The sequence below is a fragment of the Neltuma alba genome, unplaced genomic scaffold (assembly GCF_004799145.2).
Source record: "Neltuma alba isolate B1F8T4 unplaced genomic scaffold, ASM479914v2 tig00011960_pilon, whole genome shotgun sequence".
NCBI classification, from domain to species: Eukaryota; Viridiplantae; Streptophyta; class Magnoliopsida; order Fabales; family Fabaceae; genus Neltuma; species Neltuma alba.
This window is the reverse complement of record NW_021636538.1, coordinates 114,682-133,395: the sequence shown is the minus strand read 5'-3', so window position 1 is coordinate 133,395 and position 18,714 is coordinate 114,682. Positions and strand designations below refer to the sequence as shown.

Below are 18,714 nucleotides of genomic sequence, written 5' to 3'. Positions count from 1 at the left end.
GTACGGAGGGCGTAAGTAATATGATACTACCCTATGGTTAGGAGTATTAGTTAGTCTCTCGCATGTGGAAATTGTATATGCACTTGGTGCATTTTCTTGATGATGAAATAATCCTCTTGCATGAGAAGATGGTGAGTTGCATCCCTCACAAGCCACGCAAGTTTAACACCCCCCCCCCCATTTTCAATTTAAAAAAATAATAATAAACCCATGTCTAACTTGATTAGGCTAAATTAAATGGCGAAAGTTCTTGTCCATCAATAAGTGATTAAACTTTCATTTAATTTTTTTTATACTTCTATAAAACAAATATAATCAAAGAGGATTAGGCTAAATTAAATGGCGAAAGTCCTTGTCCATCAATAAGTGATTAAACTTTCATTTAATACTTTTTTTATACTTCTATAAAACAAATATAATCAAAGAGGGTTCATCTTTTACACCTAAATTATATCTCAAAGCAAATTGTTTTCTCGTCATGATGGAAGAAGCTCCGGGTCTTAAAAAGGCATAGTTAATTCCAGGTGCTGGTTTTTGTATATTCAACCAAAAAGTACTTTGTTACTTTCTGGCCAAATTAAATATAACATTCTTGCTATATATCAATAAACATGTGCTTAAGTTGCTAAAAAAAAAAAACAAGTGCTTAAATTCCTACAACTTGTTACTGCACATGATCTGACAAAAAGCCAAGAGCTTATAAGCACTCCAAACCTCGTCTCATAAAAGAGGTCATGGGTTCTATGTCCCATGCTGTCCGTTAGTGGTGGGTGTACATGGGTGTGTGTGGGTTCTCTTCCCTATGATCGGGGTTTTAAATTCTTCATGTGAAAAAAAAAAAAAAAATCCGACAAAAAGTTTGGTTTTTTTCAGAATTAACCATTCCACCTCTTAATGTGCAGGTTTTTGTAATAAAACCTCTCCCAAAATGAAGCCTACTACTAATAAGTACCAACAAAATGCAATATTTAGTGCCTGTTTAATTTAGCGGTTTAATGGTGGAGGTTTTAAGTGACTCTGATGAACATAAAAGTAACATATTTAGAAAATTACGGTCCTAAATTCACATTATCCTGACAAGTTCTTTGTCATCCGTTCTCATAATATTTCCTTAACGATGAATTAAGTTATGTTTCGGCATTCGCATTTGTTCTGGAGAAATGAGAATCAATATATGGAAATATACTAGACTCAATTATGTAGCAACATGAATTTGAGTAGATCGATCTGCTGAAACAATCAAATCTATGCATACGACTATGGTTTTTCTTTTTTCCCCTTTTGGGTGATTATTTTCTGTCCACTTCCTTAATTATCCCCTCATTTTTCTCTATTTTCCGAAAGAAAAAGACTTGTGTGTACCTATTGATGATTTCTGGGGCAATTAAATCCCAGATTGGACGTCCCAAGAGCTATCTGATGGACGAAGAGCAAAACCTTAAAGATCTTTCCAAACATTAACGCTTGGGCTAGCAGCAATAGCAATCTCTTCCGCCCCAACGGCCACTTGAACATACCCTTCCTCACCAACCTTGCCCTTCTCCAACTGCATATATAGTTCCGCACCAGTAAAGAGAAATTACAAAAATTAGCCTTGGTGATCAAAGAGAACTGCTTCAAAAATTGTACATATGCATGCAGATATAATCTTAGACTACTGTGACATGAACCCTGTCAAGAAATATGATCAAGCTAACTATAGACGCATCTTAGCCTAATTTTTGTTGGAGCACCAAAAGAGAAATGTGTGGTTACGATCGTGGTGTCTGTGATTTCCTCTACCTGCCATCGTGTTTCTCCAACAGACCCAACCACAAGAGACAACCTGTGGTGCTTCGCATAACTGCAATCGTCTGCATAGTGTCTCGCCTTCTGTTTCAGCTCTCATCTCTCTGCTTCAGTTTCTCCGGCTCTTCGTTCCCTCGATCGTCTATCTTATCGGTCACAAGTTTCTGAGGTTTCTATTTGCTCCACTCTCTCTTAGTAATCAAATGGTTACTCAGCTTCACAAGTTGAGTTGGCGTTCCCCTGCGGTGACAACTTGGGTTCCACTGACCTCACTATGCGTCTGATAAAGCTGAATTTAGAGACTTCATCTTTGCCTTGTACCACGCTTACTTGATTAACCTTTTCTGTGGTCTTTGTGGCTTAACTGGAATTAGAAAATGAGTGATATTACTATACCTCCGGTATTTAATATAAGGCCTCGTTTAACTTTTATTTTAATCCTCAATATAAGACTATAATCTATTTTATCTCTCTCTTTTTTTTAAGATAGTCCTTCTAATATGATAGTTTTAACTACTGAATTTGATTGGCAAGGATCTTTTAGGAAAAACAACACGTATTTATTACAAATAATTAACTTAATTTATTTTCTTAATCTACTCAAAATAGTTAACTAGCTCTTATATTTAGGACTGGAGATAGTATATGATAGTTGCACCCCTTATATCTTGCGGCTGTTAGCAGCATTCTTGTTTTGTTTACCTTGTTATATCGATGATTAAGAACATAGGGTGCTATTATCCTTCGAAGAGTATGTGAAAATCTTTGAAGGCTTTCTTCAGCGTATGTTTTTGTTTAATTTTTCAACGTTGCACTTTTTTTTTTTTTCTTTTGTGAATATAAACTGGATAAGCAAAAAGGGATTACAACGTGTCTCCCTCGTCACTTTCCACCTCTGGACACAAAGGTGGAACTTGATGAAAGATACAAAAAATACTGTTAGCAGTATGAGAGTATCTATTTTTTTTTAATAAAGAATTCTATCTGTAATAAACCGTAATTCGAGGGAAAAAATAGGTGAAGGGTGAAAAGGTATGTAAATTTTGTAATGCGAGATATAATCCTTTATAATTAAAATTTGTTAATGTTTTAGGCCTTTAAAATAATTATAAATTTTTAAAATGTTAACAAATATTTTTTATATTGTATAATTTAAAATTTTTTTCTCCATATAATTTATTGTATTTGTCATCCCATACCTGAGGCTAGTAGATCTTTCAAGGCATTTGGCGTGAAATTAATGCTGAAAAGAAGTTTAAAAAAAAATTGTAATTTATTGGATTTTTCAAATCAACTTAGCCTTCTTTTTGGGCCACAAATCATGAGCCTTTTTTCTGGAATCCCTTGGGGCCCAAGGCCCAAATTTCCTAAAAGAGGCTTTCAAACACGCAATAATCAAATTCATGATAACGAGCGCAAGAGTTAAGCAATTCGCACGTGCCCTTCACGTGCGAATTCCTTCGCGGCTTAGCCGTAAGCCGATAATATTTTCATGGGGTTTTGGATTCCGAGAAGGAGAGGACTCTCCTGTCCCCTATAATAGCATCACGGGCCAAAAGCCCAGCTGCTGAATGCAAGAATAAACGGATAAAACGATAGGGGAGCTGCGCAGGACTACAACACTATCTCTTTCCGACTATCTTCAAGAATCAAGCCTGTTCAGGTAATTCATTTCCCTTTCCATTCTTGCTCAAGTTTTCTGAATTCATATTTTCATATTAAACACATTGTGGATAACACTACTTTTTCGAGCCTGTTGCAGTTCTCTCTGTTTCCATACTGGGTTTTCTACCGGAATTTACCTCTTCATGCAGATGACTTATATTGATTAAATATGCAGTTAGTTGTACACCCTTCCATGCAAATATTTAGCCTCGCTCCGTTTTAGTTGTTCTTCGGGCCACTCTTGTGGGCGGGGATTGACTGAAGGAGACAAGTAGTTGATTAGTTTCTTGCACTTGGTTTACATTTTTATAATTTTTAGGGATAATCTGGGTGATATACACTGACTTCCTTTTCTTAGCATATTGAGTGGAGCTTTTTGGAGGGAACATGAAGTGATTCTGGAATTTTGTTTTTGTTTTTGTTTTGTTAGAAAACCCACACAAATGGGATCTCAAGCAATCCGTGAGTGGGCAGGAATCAATACATTTGCTCCTGCTACGCAGACAAAGTTGCTTGAACTGCTGGGAAAAATCAAACAAGAGGTTTTTAATTTTTGCCTCAAATTCATGTCCTCGTCAAGACAATCACTCAAGCATACACATTATATATGTTTCAAGAATGCACTTTTATCCGCAATTGTTTGGTTATGCTTTATAAGCTCTTTTGTTAGTAACAAGTTTCTTTGGTTTATTTGAACTTCCTTCGTGATTTGTTGTAGAATGTGAACACTCTGACTATACTTGTGATGGGCAAAGGTGGTGTTGGAAAATCTTCAATTGTGAACTCCATCATTGGCGAAAAAGTCGTTTCTATCAGTCCTTTTCAGGTATAGATTAGCTAGTTTTCTCTCATGTTGCACTCAGTCTTTGTAGCTTCTTGTCATAGTAAAATGTGTCATTCTTGACAAGTCGGAAGGACCGAGACCTGTGATGGTATCTCGAACAAGAGCAGGATTTACGTTAAACATTATTGACACTCCTGGTCTCATAGAAGGAGGATACATCAATGTTATGGCACTGGACATTATAAAAAGGTATGTCAGAGGCGGAGCATGCTCTCATCACTTCACTTGTAAAGTACGTTTATGGTTTAATTTGAATTATACATGATCCTTTCTCCTCACTCGCTTCATTTTCTTTACATGGGATCTGGGTTTGTGTGAGTAGTTTCCTTTTGAACAAGACCATAGATGTGCTGCTTTATGTGGACCGTTTAGATGCGTATAGAGTGGATAACCTGGATAAGTTGGTTTCCAAGGCCATCACAGATAGTTTTGGTAAAGGAATATGGAAGAAAGCAATAATAGCACTCACACATGGTCAGTTTTCACCGCCAGATGAATTGCTTTATGATGAATTTTCATCCAGAAGATCAGAGGCTCTATTGAAAATTGTTAAATCGGGCGCCCGCTTAAAGAAAGATGCCTCTCAGGTACATTGCTACATTTTAGTGATTGAGTTCCGATACCTGGCCCTATGAACGTGTATCCATACTGTTGTACAATTTTAATTGGTTTAATAATGACGTCAGAAGCTAATATATCTGACTTCATTGAAACTGAGCTTTGAATGGCAAGGACAAACATCGGCCTTTCTTTTAGTTGATTTTATATTATTCAAAGGCTTCCCTTCATCTAGAAACCAGTTTACATGGGTTCTGTTGATAGACACTGGGACAAGTTGTGTAGACAAACCTTCACATTTTGGAGCAGTTTCAAGTTTAAAGGAAAAGTTTTCATGTAATTGCGCTATATATACTGTCTTGGTGTATTTGGTTGGTGCAAAGTATTTGGAGTTTGCCTTGCTTGCGCTTATTTGTTTATTAAGAAATTCACCTTTGGAATTTTCCTTTTCTACCTTGAAGGATTTTACCATTCCTGTTGCTTTGGTTGAGAACAGCGGGAGATGCAAGAAGAATGAGAGCGATGAAAAGGTTAGACATTTATCTCATGATACTTCCTTATATCCTCTTCCAGCTCATTGACCCAAACAGGGGTTGCAGTTGATCTCTGTGTGCGCTTTTCTTGGTGACAGGTTCTTCCAAATGGAACCGCCTGGATTCCTCAGTTAGTCCAAACAATCACAGAAGTAGCATTGAACGGAAGTGAGTCTATTCATGTAGACAAGAAGTTGATTGATGGGCCAAATCCAAATCAAAGAGGAAAGTTGTGGATTCCTCTCATCTTTGTGCTTCAAGTAAGCATTTTGGATTTGGGTGGTTTTTATAGTTTTCTCTGCATATTGAATATTGACAGATAGATTGATAATCCCTTGTTTTCGTATGCCTGTGATCAGTATATCTTCATCATGAAACCCATAGAAGCATTTATCAAGAAGGATATTGCAAACGAGACTAGGCCATCGTGGGAGATAGATGAGTAACGCGGATTTTCTCGCAAAGATCTATTTTTCGTTCTGTTCCTTTGCCTTCATGAAGTTTAGGTTTTCTTTTTTGCCTTCCCCTTTTTGGGCTCTCGTGAGTTTTAGTTTATGCATAGTTTCTGCTTCTCGGTACTCAGAATTTATTGATTGACCGTCTTTTTCATGTTTATGGAATCAATTTCCTGGTGTCTTGTTAGATTCTGATTTCTTTGTAATGCGCCTCAGTCCATCAGTCGACTGACATTGACCACTGTTAAGCTTTCGCATTCTCAAGCTCTTTTCCCGAGGAAGGGTTTTGGTCCCAATAATTTGGCACAAAAACACCATTTAATTCGTCTTATTTCGTCAATTTTGCTTCATACGAAAATTAAATTGTACCAGAAAAACATTTCTTATAATAAATACGTAATCAGACTTGCACATTATTAATGTCATTGAAATTTAAAAATTGAAATTACATAATTAACCACGGAATCAATAATTTTATGGCATAATTTCATTTTTTGGTAGATAAATAAGTTATCAACAAATTCTAATACACATAATATAACATGCGAAGATTTCATTCAAAAATAAACAACAAACCTACATGACAATGCCACATTAATAGGAAGCACTTCTAAGAAATGGCAAAAATTAAGTGCTCATCCAAGTATAAATAAGTGCACTTGTATTATTCTAATAAGTTTGACAAACAAGGCAAATTGGTACTTGGCTGTAGAGCTGTCAAAACGGGCCAAATCCATCAGGCCAGTCCTTTTAAGTCTTTTTAAGTGGTTTAAAAGGAAATTGAGCTTAAAAGGACTAACTCTATATGGCTCAAAAATAAAAGGGCCAACCTTTTAGGGTCAAGGGCTAGCCCTTTTAAACCCGCCTTTTTTTATTATTATTATCAATATATTTATAAAATTATAGATTAGTCTTTTATGAATAAGTTTAAATTAGAAAAATACTTAGAAGAATCAATATTCAAGCTAGATAATTGCAAAGAATTAAATGTCTTGAACTTATGGAAGAATAATTAAAATCAATTTTCAATTCTTTCAAAAATGATAGCTGATATTCTTAACATTTTAATCACCATAATAGCTAGTTCATTTACCATTGGTTTACATATCTTGACAAAGTGTAAAACTTTTCTTATTTGAACAAATGTTCAGACTCTTATTTGTACTTATAACTACTCATAGTTTTATTTTGGACAAGGTAAATGAAGACAAAAATCTTAATATTTTTATCACTGAAGAAGAGCTCACTTGTAGTAAAAAACAATCAAATATTACTGATATTGATGATACTGATAAAGATGAAGATAAAGATAATAATGATGTTGATATTGTTAATCTTTAACTGCTAGGTTTTTATCTTTCTGTTTTTTGTGTTTTGTTAGATTTTGATTTTTTTTATTTTGGACAATAGTTTATTGCATTTATTTTTTTTTCTATACACCACTAATTTATTTTACTTATATTTATAATTTGAATACAAAATCTTTGAAGTTTTGTTGTTTTATTTTTTATTTTAAAATAATTAAAAAGAATTAAAATTTTAAAAAATAACATAAAAGAGCTAGCTCTTTTAAGCCCTGGGCCTGCATATTTAAAGGCCGAGCTTTAATAATTAAATAATTTTAAGGTATTTGAGTTTTAAAAGGCCGGTCTTTTTAGACCCTGACTCTTCAAGAGCTAGCCCTTTAAGGTCAGGCTGGTCTTTATTGACAGTTCTACTTGGCTGCCCACAACATCGCCTGACCACATTGGAAGGCATGTAGCATATTGTACTACCTGCACTTGTATTGGTGAAAACCAATTCCAGCTCTTCGATAACCTTGTACTTTTACGGTATCATCATTAATTCAACTTTCTACTGCATATTGATCCAATGTTAATTAATGTTGGTGATTCAATACTTTGTTTGGATAGGAAAGAAAACAGGGAGAAGAGAAACTTAAGGGTATGTTTGGCTCAATGAGAGGAAGGGGAGGGGAGGGATTTTAATGGAAGGAAGAGGAGGGGAGGGGAGTGGAAGGATTTTAATATTATCTTGTTTGGATTTATAAAAAAAGAGAGGAGGGGAGGGAAAAATATTTTAATATGGACAATTTTGCTCTTATTTTATTTAAGGCGTGGGCATAATAGTCACAACATGACAAAATATAGACACAATAGTCACAACATGACAAAATATGAGCATAATGGTCATAATATGACAAAATATTACCCTTTCCCTCCAAATCCTCCCAATTTTGGAGGGGAGGTTGAGGAGGGGAGGGGAGGGGAAATTTTAAAAAATTTTCCCTCCCCTCCTAAAATTTGTGTGTTGCCAAACAAGGGGAAATGATTAAAATCCCTCCCCTTCCCTCCCATCCCTCCCAAATCCCTCGTACCAAACACACCCTAACGGTATCTCCACACCCCCCCCCCCACCCAAAAAAAAAAAAAAACCACTTTCCCCTTATTTCTCCCTGAAGAAGGGGGAAAAGGAAAAATTTACCCCTCAGGAAGGAAAAACGTCGTCGTCTTCCGATTTTCTATCCTTACTATTTTTCTTCTTATCCAAACAAAAAGTAAAATTCAATGAAATATCAATGTCAACGTTGCAACAAGATACAAATTTGTAATTTTGTATCACAATCCACTAATCCGCTAATGTATACAGGCAAGTTAAGGCTGGACCCAAATGAAACACCTCCAAGGACGGGGCTGGGGTATACCAAAATGTAGGTCAGAGCACTAGGAATTATTATCGTTTTCTCTCAAATCGCCACTTGTACACCGGTCTTGATGTTGGACAGACAATCTCATCTTCACGTAGTTTCCGTTTCCGACCTTTCTTCTGTTTATACAAACCCCCCCCCCCCAAAAAAAAAAAGCTTCTTTTAAGCATAATAGAGATACAAATTAGAAACAAAAGCAAATTCAGAACAGAGTATAACAAAATGGCAAATACCTGTAGCTCCTTCTGCATTGCCATATCATTGTATATTCGCTCCAGTTGACTCAGCCTATTCTTCCTTTCTTCTAACCCTCTATAAGAGGCAGCTGTTCGCCTGAACATTTTTGTTAAAAAAAAAAACATTAATTACAGTATATAAGTCATAACAACAGAAGTTTTTTTTTTTTAAAAAAAAGCATTGATAGAAAAGAGAAAAATAAATCTTATTTTCCATTTATCATGCAGTTGTACCTCTTAATCTCGTCAGGAACATCACTTGACTCGAGATTCTTACTTCCCTTAACTTGTGACTTCATCTCTTTAGCTTCCTTCCTACGTAAATATAAAAAATAGATTTAAAACAAAAAGGAGAACTTAACAAGAAATTTAAACAACGAACATATATACACCAGCAATTATGGAATCAAAAAAGACTTTCCTTAATTTTGACAAGGGTTATAACTTTCCGAAATCTAATGTTTTAGAATACACAGAAGGTTCTCTTGCTCTGTTCTTCATTGTTATGACATGAAGAGTTTAAAGTGGAGGATGGAAATAGACTTAAACACAGCTTTAAACCAATTTGCCATTCCCCAATATTATTGCTGTACAAAATAAGCTGGGGGTATCTGTCTCACCAAACACAAATTCATATATAAGTAATCCCTACCTCTTCGTTTATAAGGAAACAATATCCTCAAGTATGTTTACAAGTCTCTTAACTATAGTGGTCGATGGTTTCATATTCCTACCAGTTATGTTAATCAAAGATATTGCATTCTCTTAATCTTAAACTTTTGTCCACATCTAAATCAGGTACAATGCGTTGATCTAAACTTGGCTTGAGTTGTCAGGCCAAGAGAAGAAAAGCTTAGGTCTAAGTTAACATAAGAACTTGGAAATAAGGAATTTTTCATAAAATTTACAAGGAGCTTCTATCCAATATCAAAAGTCAGTAAAATAATGCGACAAGGCTCTTGAAACACGTTTAACTGAACATGACAAATATGAAATCCATAAAGATAAAGAACACTTATCCAGCTATGCGTGCTTGTTATTGAAATGGGAGCTCAAACCTGTCCTCAGCAAAGTAAATGTGCCCAGACGGTTGGTGATCAACAAAGTGCAATGAAGCAGTTAACTTTTCAACCTTCTGCATGCAAAAATTCATAATTAAGCCCACATGACAATTCCACATAAATTCTTAATAAGAAGAACATTCTAATGCATTGACTTACCTTTCTCTCACTCTGAACTTTTTGAAGAACATATCCTATATCTTGGGTCTTCATCAGCATAAGCTCTTCATGGGTATATTTATTTGCTTCACTCCTAAAGGAAAAAAGCTATCGACTTAATTCGATTCACCAAGTAATTGTGAACAAGTCACTGAAAAAAGCTACAAAACAACTATAAGGTGAGAAATATCCTACTCGGGTCTATGAACTCCATCAACCACTTTTGATCTGATCATTTTGAAATAAAACTCATTTGGGTTTCTGAATGCCGCTTTCTCTTTAAGTTTCTGTAGAGCAAGTACAGAAAAAATCATTAGTAGTTAGCAACTGATGTTGGTTAAGCCTGTTATTGTTGTTAATGACAGACTTAATATTGAGAGAGTTAGTAAGAGTTCTCCACTAATTAATCCTTATATCATACAAGGGAAGTAAAAAGGCAGATATGGTGGTTACTTCAGTTATTAATTCTAATTCTCAGCTATCAAGGGAGGTAGGGAGTGAGTTGAAGTTGCCGATCCTTATAATGGTATAATAGAATTATTAAGAAAGCACCTAGCTATGATGGGCGCCAGGATTCCTGCACATCTATATCTAATCTGGACTGCATCGGCAAGATCCAGTCATGTTAACAAATTTCCGAAATCATAATTTTCCCTCTATTTTCATGTTCATTCTATTTCTATTCACTTTCCCTTATTGCAAAGATAAGCATCAACGCAGTTAGACCAATCAAGCAAAATCAGAACGGAAAACAAATCGTACCCGTATAGCCTCCTCTTTTTTATGGAATGCTTTTGCACGGACGACATAGTCTTTGTGCTTTTCGAGAAGGCCAAATTTTTTCCTCGAGGACCTGATAAAATTGCAAACAAACTCAAAAATCCAAACAAACCAATAGCTATCGAATCCATTTTGTAAGGTAAAATAAACATGGAATTTTGTAAACTTACGGCTGAGCACGCTCTTTGTGAGCTCGTCTGGGAATGGCGTTCTTGAAGGAAGACATGTTCAAGTAGAGAGAAGCTGCAATGGCCTAAGCTCAGTCCCGCCTGTGAGCCCGTCTGAGATGTGGCGGTGGCGCCAGAGAGTATTCAGCCGCACGAGGGAACGGCGCCGTGTGAGAGGAGCCGAAGAACGAGCCTCACAGAATGTCCCCAAGAGCCGTCTAAAACCAGTAAATCATGAAAGTGCAAAAAGCCTTCTTAACACGAGGCCCGGCCCAAAATTTGAAAGCCTCTTTTAACCCTTTTTTGGGCCAATTCTTTTAACCCATTTTAAGAATGATAAATACTAACATGTTACAAATTTAAATTTCAACAGCTGACCAAGGTTTAGTAGAAAGAATTAGTTCTCATAACATGAAAAATCAAAATTTGAATCTCGTTAGAAAAAATACTCACATTTAGTACCAGATAGTGTTTCAAATAGGAGGATACCTATGCTTTAACAAACTAAAAAAAAAATCAATAAATCTTGTTTAATGTCCGATAATGTCTCAAATATAATTGCTTTCAATAGGAGGATATTTATATTTTAGAAAAAAAAATTCAATGAAAAATAATTGTCTTAGTTTTAAAATATCAATACAATAAATTAATGAATAATTAAAGTTTATCATCCTTTAAAAAAAACACAAATGCTAATTAAGCGCGGGTATTCCATTTTAATTTTTAGACTCTGGTGTTGCTGGTTTATTGGACATGGAGGATTGTAACATTATTAGATAATAAATAATATACAAATTACATAGAAGCTTTTAAATTTTTTTTGACCAAAGTGCGTTGATATTTTAACATTACAAATGTATAAAAATTACCAAAAAATATGGATATATCAATCAAATATGTTTTTTAAAAAGTACTTGATTAATTTTTCTATTCCCCTCTTTTGTTTCTCGCATCCTTCACGTCCTCCAAACGCGGGGCGTATCATAAAACAAATAGCACAGGGACAGGCACGAGGGACGCGGGACCCATCGCTCCGTTTCGTCCATTTAAACGCCGCCGTCTTATTCAACGCGGGGGTTTCCTAATGGGATCCTCTCTCCCTCAGGTCCAATCATTTCCTGCGAGACAAAAAGAGCTCTCACGCACACCATCGAATCTCAATCCCAATCCCCAGTCTTTCCCGGAAAATTCCTTTTTCTTCCCTAGATTCCCTTCCTCTCCGGCCAACCCTCAATTTCTCTCCCCCCATTTTCAACGCCTAAAATTTACTCTTTGCCACTTCGGAGCTGCCCCTGCTCCGTTAATTTATCACTTTCCGATCCTGGATGCTCCGGTTCTGTTGGGCTCTTCATCGTTATACGTGTGTCTGGGTTGAAGTATGAGTGCTCCGTGGTCCTCCGGAGGTTGTCTATTTGTTGCCTTACCATCTTCCCGTTCGGATTCTCTCGTCTAATTTCAAGTTTGGAGGTAAACTTGTTGTGAAGTGGTGTCTGGTCCTTTTGTTGAAATTCTTGTGAAAATCTTTCCCTTTGCTTATCCAATATGATGCTGGTTATAGCGTCCAATAAACTTTGCCAAATATTTTTTTTTCCTTTTTGGCCTAAAAGATGTAACTAATGACAGCCTGGTTATGGAAGGCTATGCAAGGCTTTTATGCTACTCTATGGATAGAGGGTATCCTTATTGTTTGCACGAGGCAGTCGCTAGCTTAGGTTAGCCGAATTTAAAGACTTAATTCTATTGTTTCTGACCAAAAATTTTTTAAAATTTTTTTTTATACTGTAGTCAGTATAACTATGTATCACGCAAAGAAATTTCCCCCGGGAACTGTCGTGCCAAATAAAGCTCAAGGTGGTGCTGACCAGCTTGCGATTATGACGGATTTGAGTGGATCTGCTGTGAAAAATGCCACACCTGTGGGAGGAAGTGGGAAACAACGATTACGGTGGACGTCAGATCTTCATGACCGTTTTGTGGATGCCATTACTCAACTCGGTGGACCAGATAGTGGGTATCTATTATGAGTATTGTATCGCATCCTTGGAATAATGAGTAGTTATTTTTATAGTTAGCATCGGATATAAATTCGTTAAATTCAATGCTTTTTTCTTTAGTTAATTATAATCTTGGAAAAACGTGTATGAATGGGAACGCTTTGAAGGAAATATTTGCTGTCCTTCTGATTTTTTCCCTACTATGGATCTACTGCACCTGCCTTGCACTTAACGTAAGTCAGTCGGAGTATGTACAGTATATGTTTGCGTCACTTCGTGCAACATATCGAAGATGCCTTTCCTTTTCTTAAAGTTTTGATAATTTAATTCCTGCAACTTTTGCAACTTGTTGGTGTATTGATAGATTTTAATTACGCACTTATTGACGACACCATGTTGCACTTCATGGGACACAAAATGGGTGTTTAATTTTTTTCATGGCAAATACCGGTTGAATGGGTGATATTAATTTAGTCATAAATGGCTCTTAAATTATGCCGCTTTTTAAACTCAGTTCACCAGTGACTTGTCCTTCTGGAAATTGCTTCTCAAGTGGGAACATGTTTTGTAATGCAATTTCTTTTTAATTGTTCAGAATCTTAAAAAAAGTAGAGGGATTTACATTCCTTAGTGAACTTGTTAGCCATTTTGGGTCTTCTAACTTCTCCTGGCTGCTTTTTCGATCTTGCGGGTCAAATGTCTCACCTAAAAAAAGGAAAAGTAAAGAAAACTGAAACTGCCAGCTTCAACTTTCATGTGGCTTTGTTTATTTGATGTAGATTCTAAGCTTGTAATTGCTACTCACTTGCCTTTTCCCTTCACTTCTTTGGCTTCTTGATCTGCTTTATTTTAGCATATTTTCTGAAGTTGTGATTTCTTTCACGATATTCCATCTATTCCCAACAGGGGCAACTCCAAAAGGCGTTCTGCGGGTTATGGGCGTGCCTGGACTCACAATTTATCATGTTAAAAGCCACTTGCAGGTAATGTCACCTAGTTAATTAGTCTGGGTATATAAGTACATGAAATGCCCGTTTGTTTATTTTAAAACTGATTTTAATCTTTCTCTGTTGTTACACTGTGCAGAAATACCGCCTGGCAAAGTACCTGCCAGAATCTTCTGCTGATGGTAAAGTGTTTTGTTTCTTTTTTTCCGCTCTCTTTTTTTCATTTTTTTTTGCCTTAAGTTGGGAGGAATAATATCTACTAAAAATATAATTATGTTTTCATTTCTTGCTAAACTGAAAGTTTGGGAATTCTCTTCTTGAATTTCAGAGTCTAAGGATGAGAAACGGAATTCTGGAGACACTGTATCTGGCACTGATTCTTCCCCGTGGGTACCTCTGTTTTCAATTGTTAATTATACTTTCTAAAATGTCTCTTAGCATTCAACTTCTTTCGCCTTTGCTGTAGTAATTTATAGAACCTTCATGGCCTTCAGGGGATTGCAAATCAGTGATGCTCTGAGGATGCAGATGGAAGTTCAGAAACGTCTCCATGAACAGTTAGAGGTTTGGCACATTTGCCTTACTCTTTCCTGTTTCCTAAATTTGAAGACTGAGATTAATCCAGCAAGCCCTCTTAATATTGCCCACTTCTGTTTACCTATAGGAAGTTTAGAAATAGATGTTTACTGAAAGAACAGAAGAGCTGGTTAAAAAGATGATAATGCAGACTGAAGTTGAAAATAGGAAACAGGCATAAATTGAATATAATGAGCAATGGAAAAAATTTCCTGAAACACCTGTTGTTGACATAGATAGCTTCTCTTTTCTGTTCATCAATAAGAAGGGGCAAGAACAGTTTTTGGTCCCTATGGAGGTTATCTTGAGTTAAGGTCCCTGTTTTTTTTTTTTTTTTTTAAAATAAGGAATCAATCATTAGAACTACGGCAAACTTTGTTCAAACTCCCTGCTGTTACAAAACATCATTGTCACATGAGCACCACTCCATGGACCTTGACCAAGTTGGCCATAATTATAAGGATTAATTCCTTAATAGAAAAAACTACAGGGACCTAGACCCAAATTGACCAAAACTCTAGGGACCAAAGACTATGTTTTCCTATAAACAAAATATCCTGTGAATCAGAAAAAATTTATATTGATAAAACTCCTCCTGTTTGGGCTTTGATAATGGTTAAATTTGGATTATTAGTACTGAATACCAGATAGTAGTTATCAAAAAATATATAAAATATTTCTGCGATGTATTTATGATTTGTTGTTTAGAGATAGATATTCCACAGAAACCAAGCTTTTAGGTTTAGAATTTCATAACATGGTAGATGTGCATCACTACTCTGGTTAGAATTTGAGGAGCTTATAAATTGTGTCATGCCACCATAGGATATTGTCATACATTAATTGGACGTATGCACAACTCATATTTTGAAAGATCATGTTGAGTTCCAGTTATACATTAAGCTTATCAGTAAATATGATTAGTCCAGATTCTATGTGAATGTTTTTCTTCTTTCTCCTCATTTCCTAATCATTCTGTTATGGTTATAGGTTGAAAACAAATACTTCAGTATTCATCCTTTAAAATCATTTGTATTTCCGTGAAGTATAGGCATTGTATTTTGTTTGTTTGATCAGCTAGTTGTGCACTAACATGCTGGTGGGATATCGAATCAGATTTTCAGTACAACTATGTGAGGCTTCTGATTATGCCCTTTTTAAAACAAGCATCATATTGTGTAATGAAGATGCATGCTGCATTTGAGATTTCGTAGCCTTGTGACTCTCGAATCGCATCTATCAGTTGTAACAAAAGCGACATGGCTGCTAATGATGATTCTTTTCTTGATTTGCTTCAATAAAATTTCAGGTTCAAAAGCAGTTACAAATGAGAATTGAAGCACAGGGTAAATACTTGCAGAAGATCATAGAGGAACAGCAGAAACTAGGTAATTCCTTGAGAGCTTCGGAAACATTACCATCATCGAAAGATGAGCAAGATCCTCTGCAGTCAGAACCTTCAGGTGATGCCTCTGCAGAGACTCAGTCCCCGTTGAAGAAACAGAGAGTTGATGATGGCTCCAAGAATGGCATCATGACCCTCTCAGCTGCCAATAAAGATTGCACAGAAGATTGATTTCATTGTAAGTGACTTAGAATTCGTTCAGAAACTGAATTCAAAACGGATGAAGGACCGGTGGTAGTATGGAGTAGGTCCGATTTGCAACTCAACGTTGGGTTTCTCATACTTGTTGTATTGTTATGGTAGAAAATACAAAACAAAAACATGCTTATGTACGCAAACCACTTGTATATATATTGTAGCTGTAACTGATAATAGTCAATCCATTCTTCTCCTGTTGTAGCCAGTGAGAGCGGGGAACTCTGCTCTTACGCCCGATAGGGCTGTGTGCATTGACATTTGACCGTGATCCTGCATGTGACTGCTTGTTGTTGGAAGAGGGTACTAATCATTGTTCTGTAACTTGCTGGACCAGTCAATATCAAAAGGATAGTGATGGCGAGGTTTTCGGTTTTATGGGTGCTAATGTGTAAGGAGTAACTGCTGCTTTGTTATTCAAAGAGAAAGCTCTTGCCAAGATTTTTGTGGATTTGGTAGAGAGAAAATGCTAACAACGGACTAAACTGTTCTCGTCTTTTGGGAATTAGATAAACAGGCATTTATGGCTCGAGGCTACCGGTCAGATCAAAACCTGCGTTTAAATTTTGAGTTGATAAATTCATTTTTTTTTAAAAAAAATGAATGTTGAGAGATTATATTTATTTCAAATTTTACATTCCTTAAAATAAAAATGTATCAAAATTAAAAATATAAAAGTAGAAAAATATGATATTCAGACCATTTCGTTTTGACAGACAGATCACATTTCATTGCTCATATTTCCTTATGAGCCACGAAGACACTTCCTCTTTTTCTGGAATTTCCTTTTTGGGGCAGCAAACGTTGGTTGAAGGAGTGTGAAAAATATCATTAAAAAAACTGTAATTCGCAAGTATTGAGAGCAATCGTTAAGCGCACTTCTTTAGCTGATGCCAAATTATCATACATCTTTGAGAATGTATAATACCCCCCCCCCTTCCCCCTTCCCACTACCCAGCTCACCGCCCGTTTCGCTGCCAGGGCTTCTACATCTTCATGTTATATTTTAATTTCGACATTATTAATGGATGTAAACACCACTGTAATTAAAAATATCGAGTTTTTAATTATGAGGAGTACCTATCACAATCAACACTAACAGAAAATTAACAATGTCTCCTCATTTTATCTGGTGGCCCAAAAACTCTAGTAGAAAATTATTTCGCCAGATATCAAATCTTTGAAAATACGGCAGAAGCCACCCCCATCGTTTCTTCTATAACTACACCGTGACACAATAAAAATACCTACATGGTCCATTTCCTCTTCTTATACGTCCCCTTTTACTTTCTTTTTTATTTTTCTTACAACATTACATCAACTATCAAGTAATTTATTTCAGGCTCCCCCTTACGCATGAAAAAAAAATATTCCGAATAAATGGCATTGATACTCCCTTCATGAAAAAACATTGAAGGCAAACACACTGTTCTCATCAAATTGTTAGATGATCCTGTAAATTAGCAGAAATCCAAAAATACAAATTATATTATTTACAACTCATTAGTGCAAATAAATAGTATAACTTGTCAAATTTAAGGACAACAAACACCTCCCTTAACTCCTTTTCAAGCGAAAGGAATCGAACCAAGGGCATACGATAATAAAGCCTTTGCAGGGAATAAACAAGTATAAGTAAATCTATATGGCAAAAAAAATTTAAACATACAAATAAGGAAAAGGCAGGCCTCATCCCACATGTCCATTAGGCAGTTTCCCCATCTCTTAAATTTTCGGCCGAGCCCAACCCCGCCTCACTGGGTCGCGAATGAGTGGGCTCGCTAGGCCCACAAATAACATTCGTAAAACAACCCTTCTTCGGTTGTTTTGAATGATCTTCGTACGGGAAGACAGAGTAATACATCTGCATTCGCTGCGACCAAATAATATCTCCCTCGGAAAATAATGGCACAATGGTTACACACAAATAATTAATTTATTATCATTCATATTTTTGTGAATTCACAAATTTTACTTGAGTCATAGACACCACCATCATAACACAACCCCGAAAAAACTTAAAAGGATGACGCCTCCTTGTTCCTAAAAGGAGACACAATTGTCCGTCCCCAACGAGGATCTGAGGCGGGGACGACAAAGGTATGTCCTTGACCCTCAGCTCAGCTCGATTCCCATCTCAAGCACATGTAATTCCCAGTTACATGACTGAAAGCAGAAAAATTTTCATTTGACTTGTCTTTCCCTACGGAAATGGGAACCAACTATATGGGAGCAATCGATTTTGGGTTCAAGGGCTAAATAACAGTTCTTTGATCCAATCCTTCCCGCAAAACTTGGGTACAAGACATCACGCTCCGAAGCTGCAAGTTTCATCAGAGGCCATTCTATACCAAAGCTTCCCTCACCAATCCCAAACACCGCCACTAAACATTAATAGAGGAACAGAAAGATTGCAGCCTTTATCTTTCTTGTCGCAAACCCACTTACCCTCCAAAAAAAGAGCCCCAAAAATATATCAGGGGTCCTAAAGGTTTGAAAATAAAGCATCATGCCACGGCACAGATATGTAACAAACACGAAGTGGAAAAAATAATCCAAAATAAAGAAAAGAAAAATTAAAAACAGAAAAAAGATGCAAGAGTAAACTTCATAAATGGAGGGGAAAACGTTTTTCCAATTAAAA

General features: G+C 36.1%; 2 protein-coding genes across 5 annotated transcripts; one reads left to right on the top strand and one right to left on the bottom strand.

Annotated features, from left to right (window-relative positions):
- Positions 1-8,367: 8,367 nt before the first annotated feature.
- LOC114719957 (probable U3 small nucleolar RNA-associated protein 11) lies at positions 8,368-11,151 on the bottom strand. Of its 2 annotated transcripts, none has more exons than XM_028905535.1 (8): positions 10,957-11,151; positions 10,769-10,859; positions 10,202-10,293; positions 10,007-10,100; positions 9,845-9,918; positions 9,021-9,101; positions 8,784-8,883; positions 8,368-8,669 (listed from the first exon to the last, which is right to left on the bottom strand). In XM_028905535.1, the coding sequence occupies exons 1-8, from the start codon at positions 11,010-11,012 to the stop codon at positions 8,577-8,579; spliced, it is 681 nt and encodes a 226-aa protein (XP_028761368.1). In that variant the 5' UTR covers positions 11,013-11,151; the 3' UTR covers positions 8,368-8,576. The 2 variants fall into 2 exon arrangements, with proteins under 2 accessions (XP_028761368.1, XP_028761367.1); XM_028905534.1 differs by having other exon boundaries at positions 9,845-9,921; positions 10,957-11,150.
- An 892-nt stretch (positions 11,152-12,043) lies between these two features.
- On the top strand, positions 12,044-16,511 carry LOC114719965 (myb family transcription factor PHL7). Of its 3 annotated transcripts, XM_028905545.1 has the most exons (8): positions 12,044-12,420; positions 12,591-12,665; positions 12,739-12,960; positions 13,854-13,930; positions 14,034-14,076; positions 14,223-14,280; positions 14,389-14,458; positions 15,780-16,511. In XM_028905545.1, exons 2-8 carry the CDS (start codon positions 12,617-12,619, stop codon positions 16,044-16,046), a joined length of 786 nt encoding a protein of 261 aa, XP_028761378.1. In that variant the 5' UTR covers positions 12,044-12,420; positions 12,591-12,616; the 3' UTR covers positions 16,047-16,511. The 3 variants fall into 3 exon arrangements, with proteins under 3 accessions (XP_028761378.1, XP_028761379.1, XP_028761380.1); XM_028905546.1 differs by lacking the exon at positions 12,591-12,665 and having other exon boundaries at positions 12,047-12,420; positions 15,780-16,209; XM_028905547.1 differs by lacking the exon at positions 12,591-12,665 and having other exon boundaries at positions 12,049-12,420; positions 12,739-12,964; positions 15,780-16,209.
- The last annotated feature ends 2,203 nt before the right edge of the window (positions 16,512-18,714 follow it).

Bases quoted from the DNA above. Each gene is read 5' to 3' on its own strand.
- LOC114719957 (XM_028905534.1), bottom strand. From the start codon at position 11,012: ATGTCTTCCTTCAAGAACGCCATTCCCAGACGAGCTCACAAAGAGCGT. The intron at 10,860-10,956 runs GTAAGTTTACAA...CAATTTTATCAG, and splicing joins CACAAAGAGCGTGCTCAGCC to GTCCTCGAGGAAAAAATTTG. The intron at 8,670-8,783 runs GTATTTGCCATT...TTGTATAAACAG, and splicing joins CAATGCAGAAGGAGCTACAG to AAGAAAGGTCGGAAACGGAA.
- LOC114719965 (XM_028905545.1), top strand. From the start codon at position 12,617: ATGGATAGAGGGTATCCTTATTGTTTGCACGAGGCAGTCGCTAGCTTA. The intron at 14,077-14,222 runs GTAAAGTGTTTT...CTTGAATTTCAG, and splicing joins GCCAGAATCTTCTGCTGATG to AGTCTAAGGATGAGAAACGG. The intron at 14,459-15,779 runs GTTTGGCACATT...ATAAAATTTCAG, and splicing joins GTCTCCATGAACAGTTAGAG to GTTCAAAAGCAGTTACAAAT.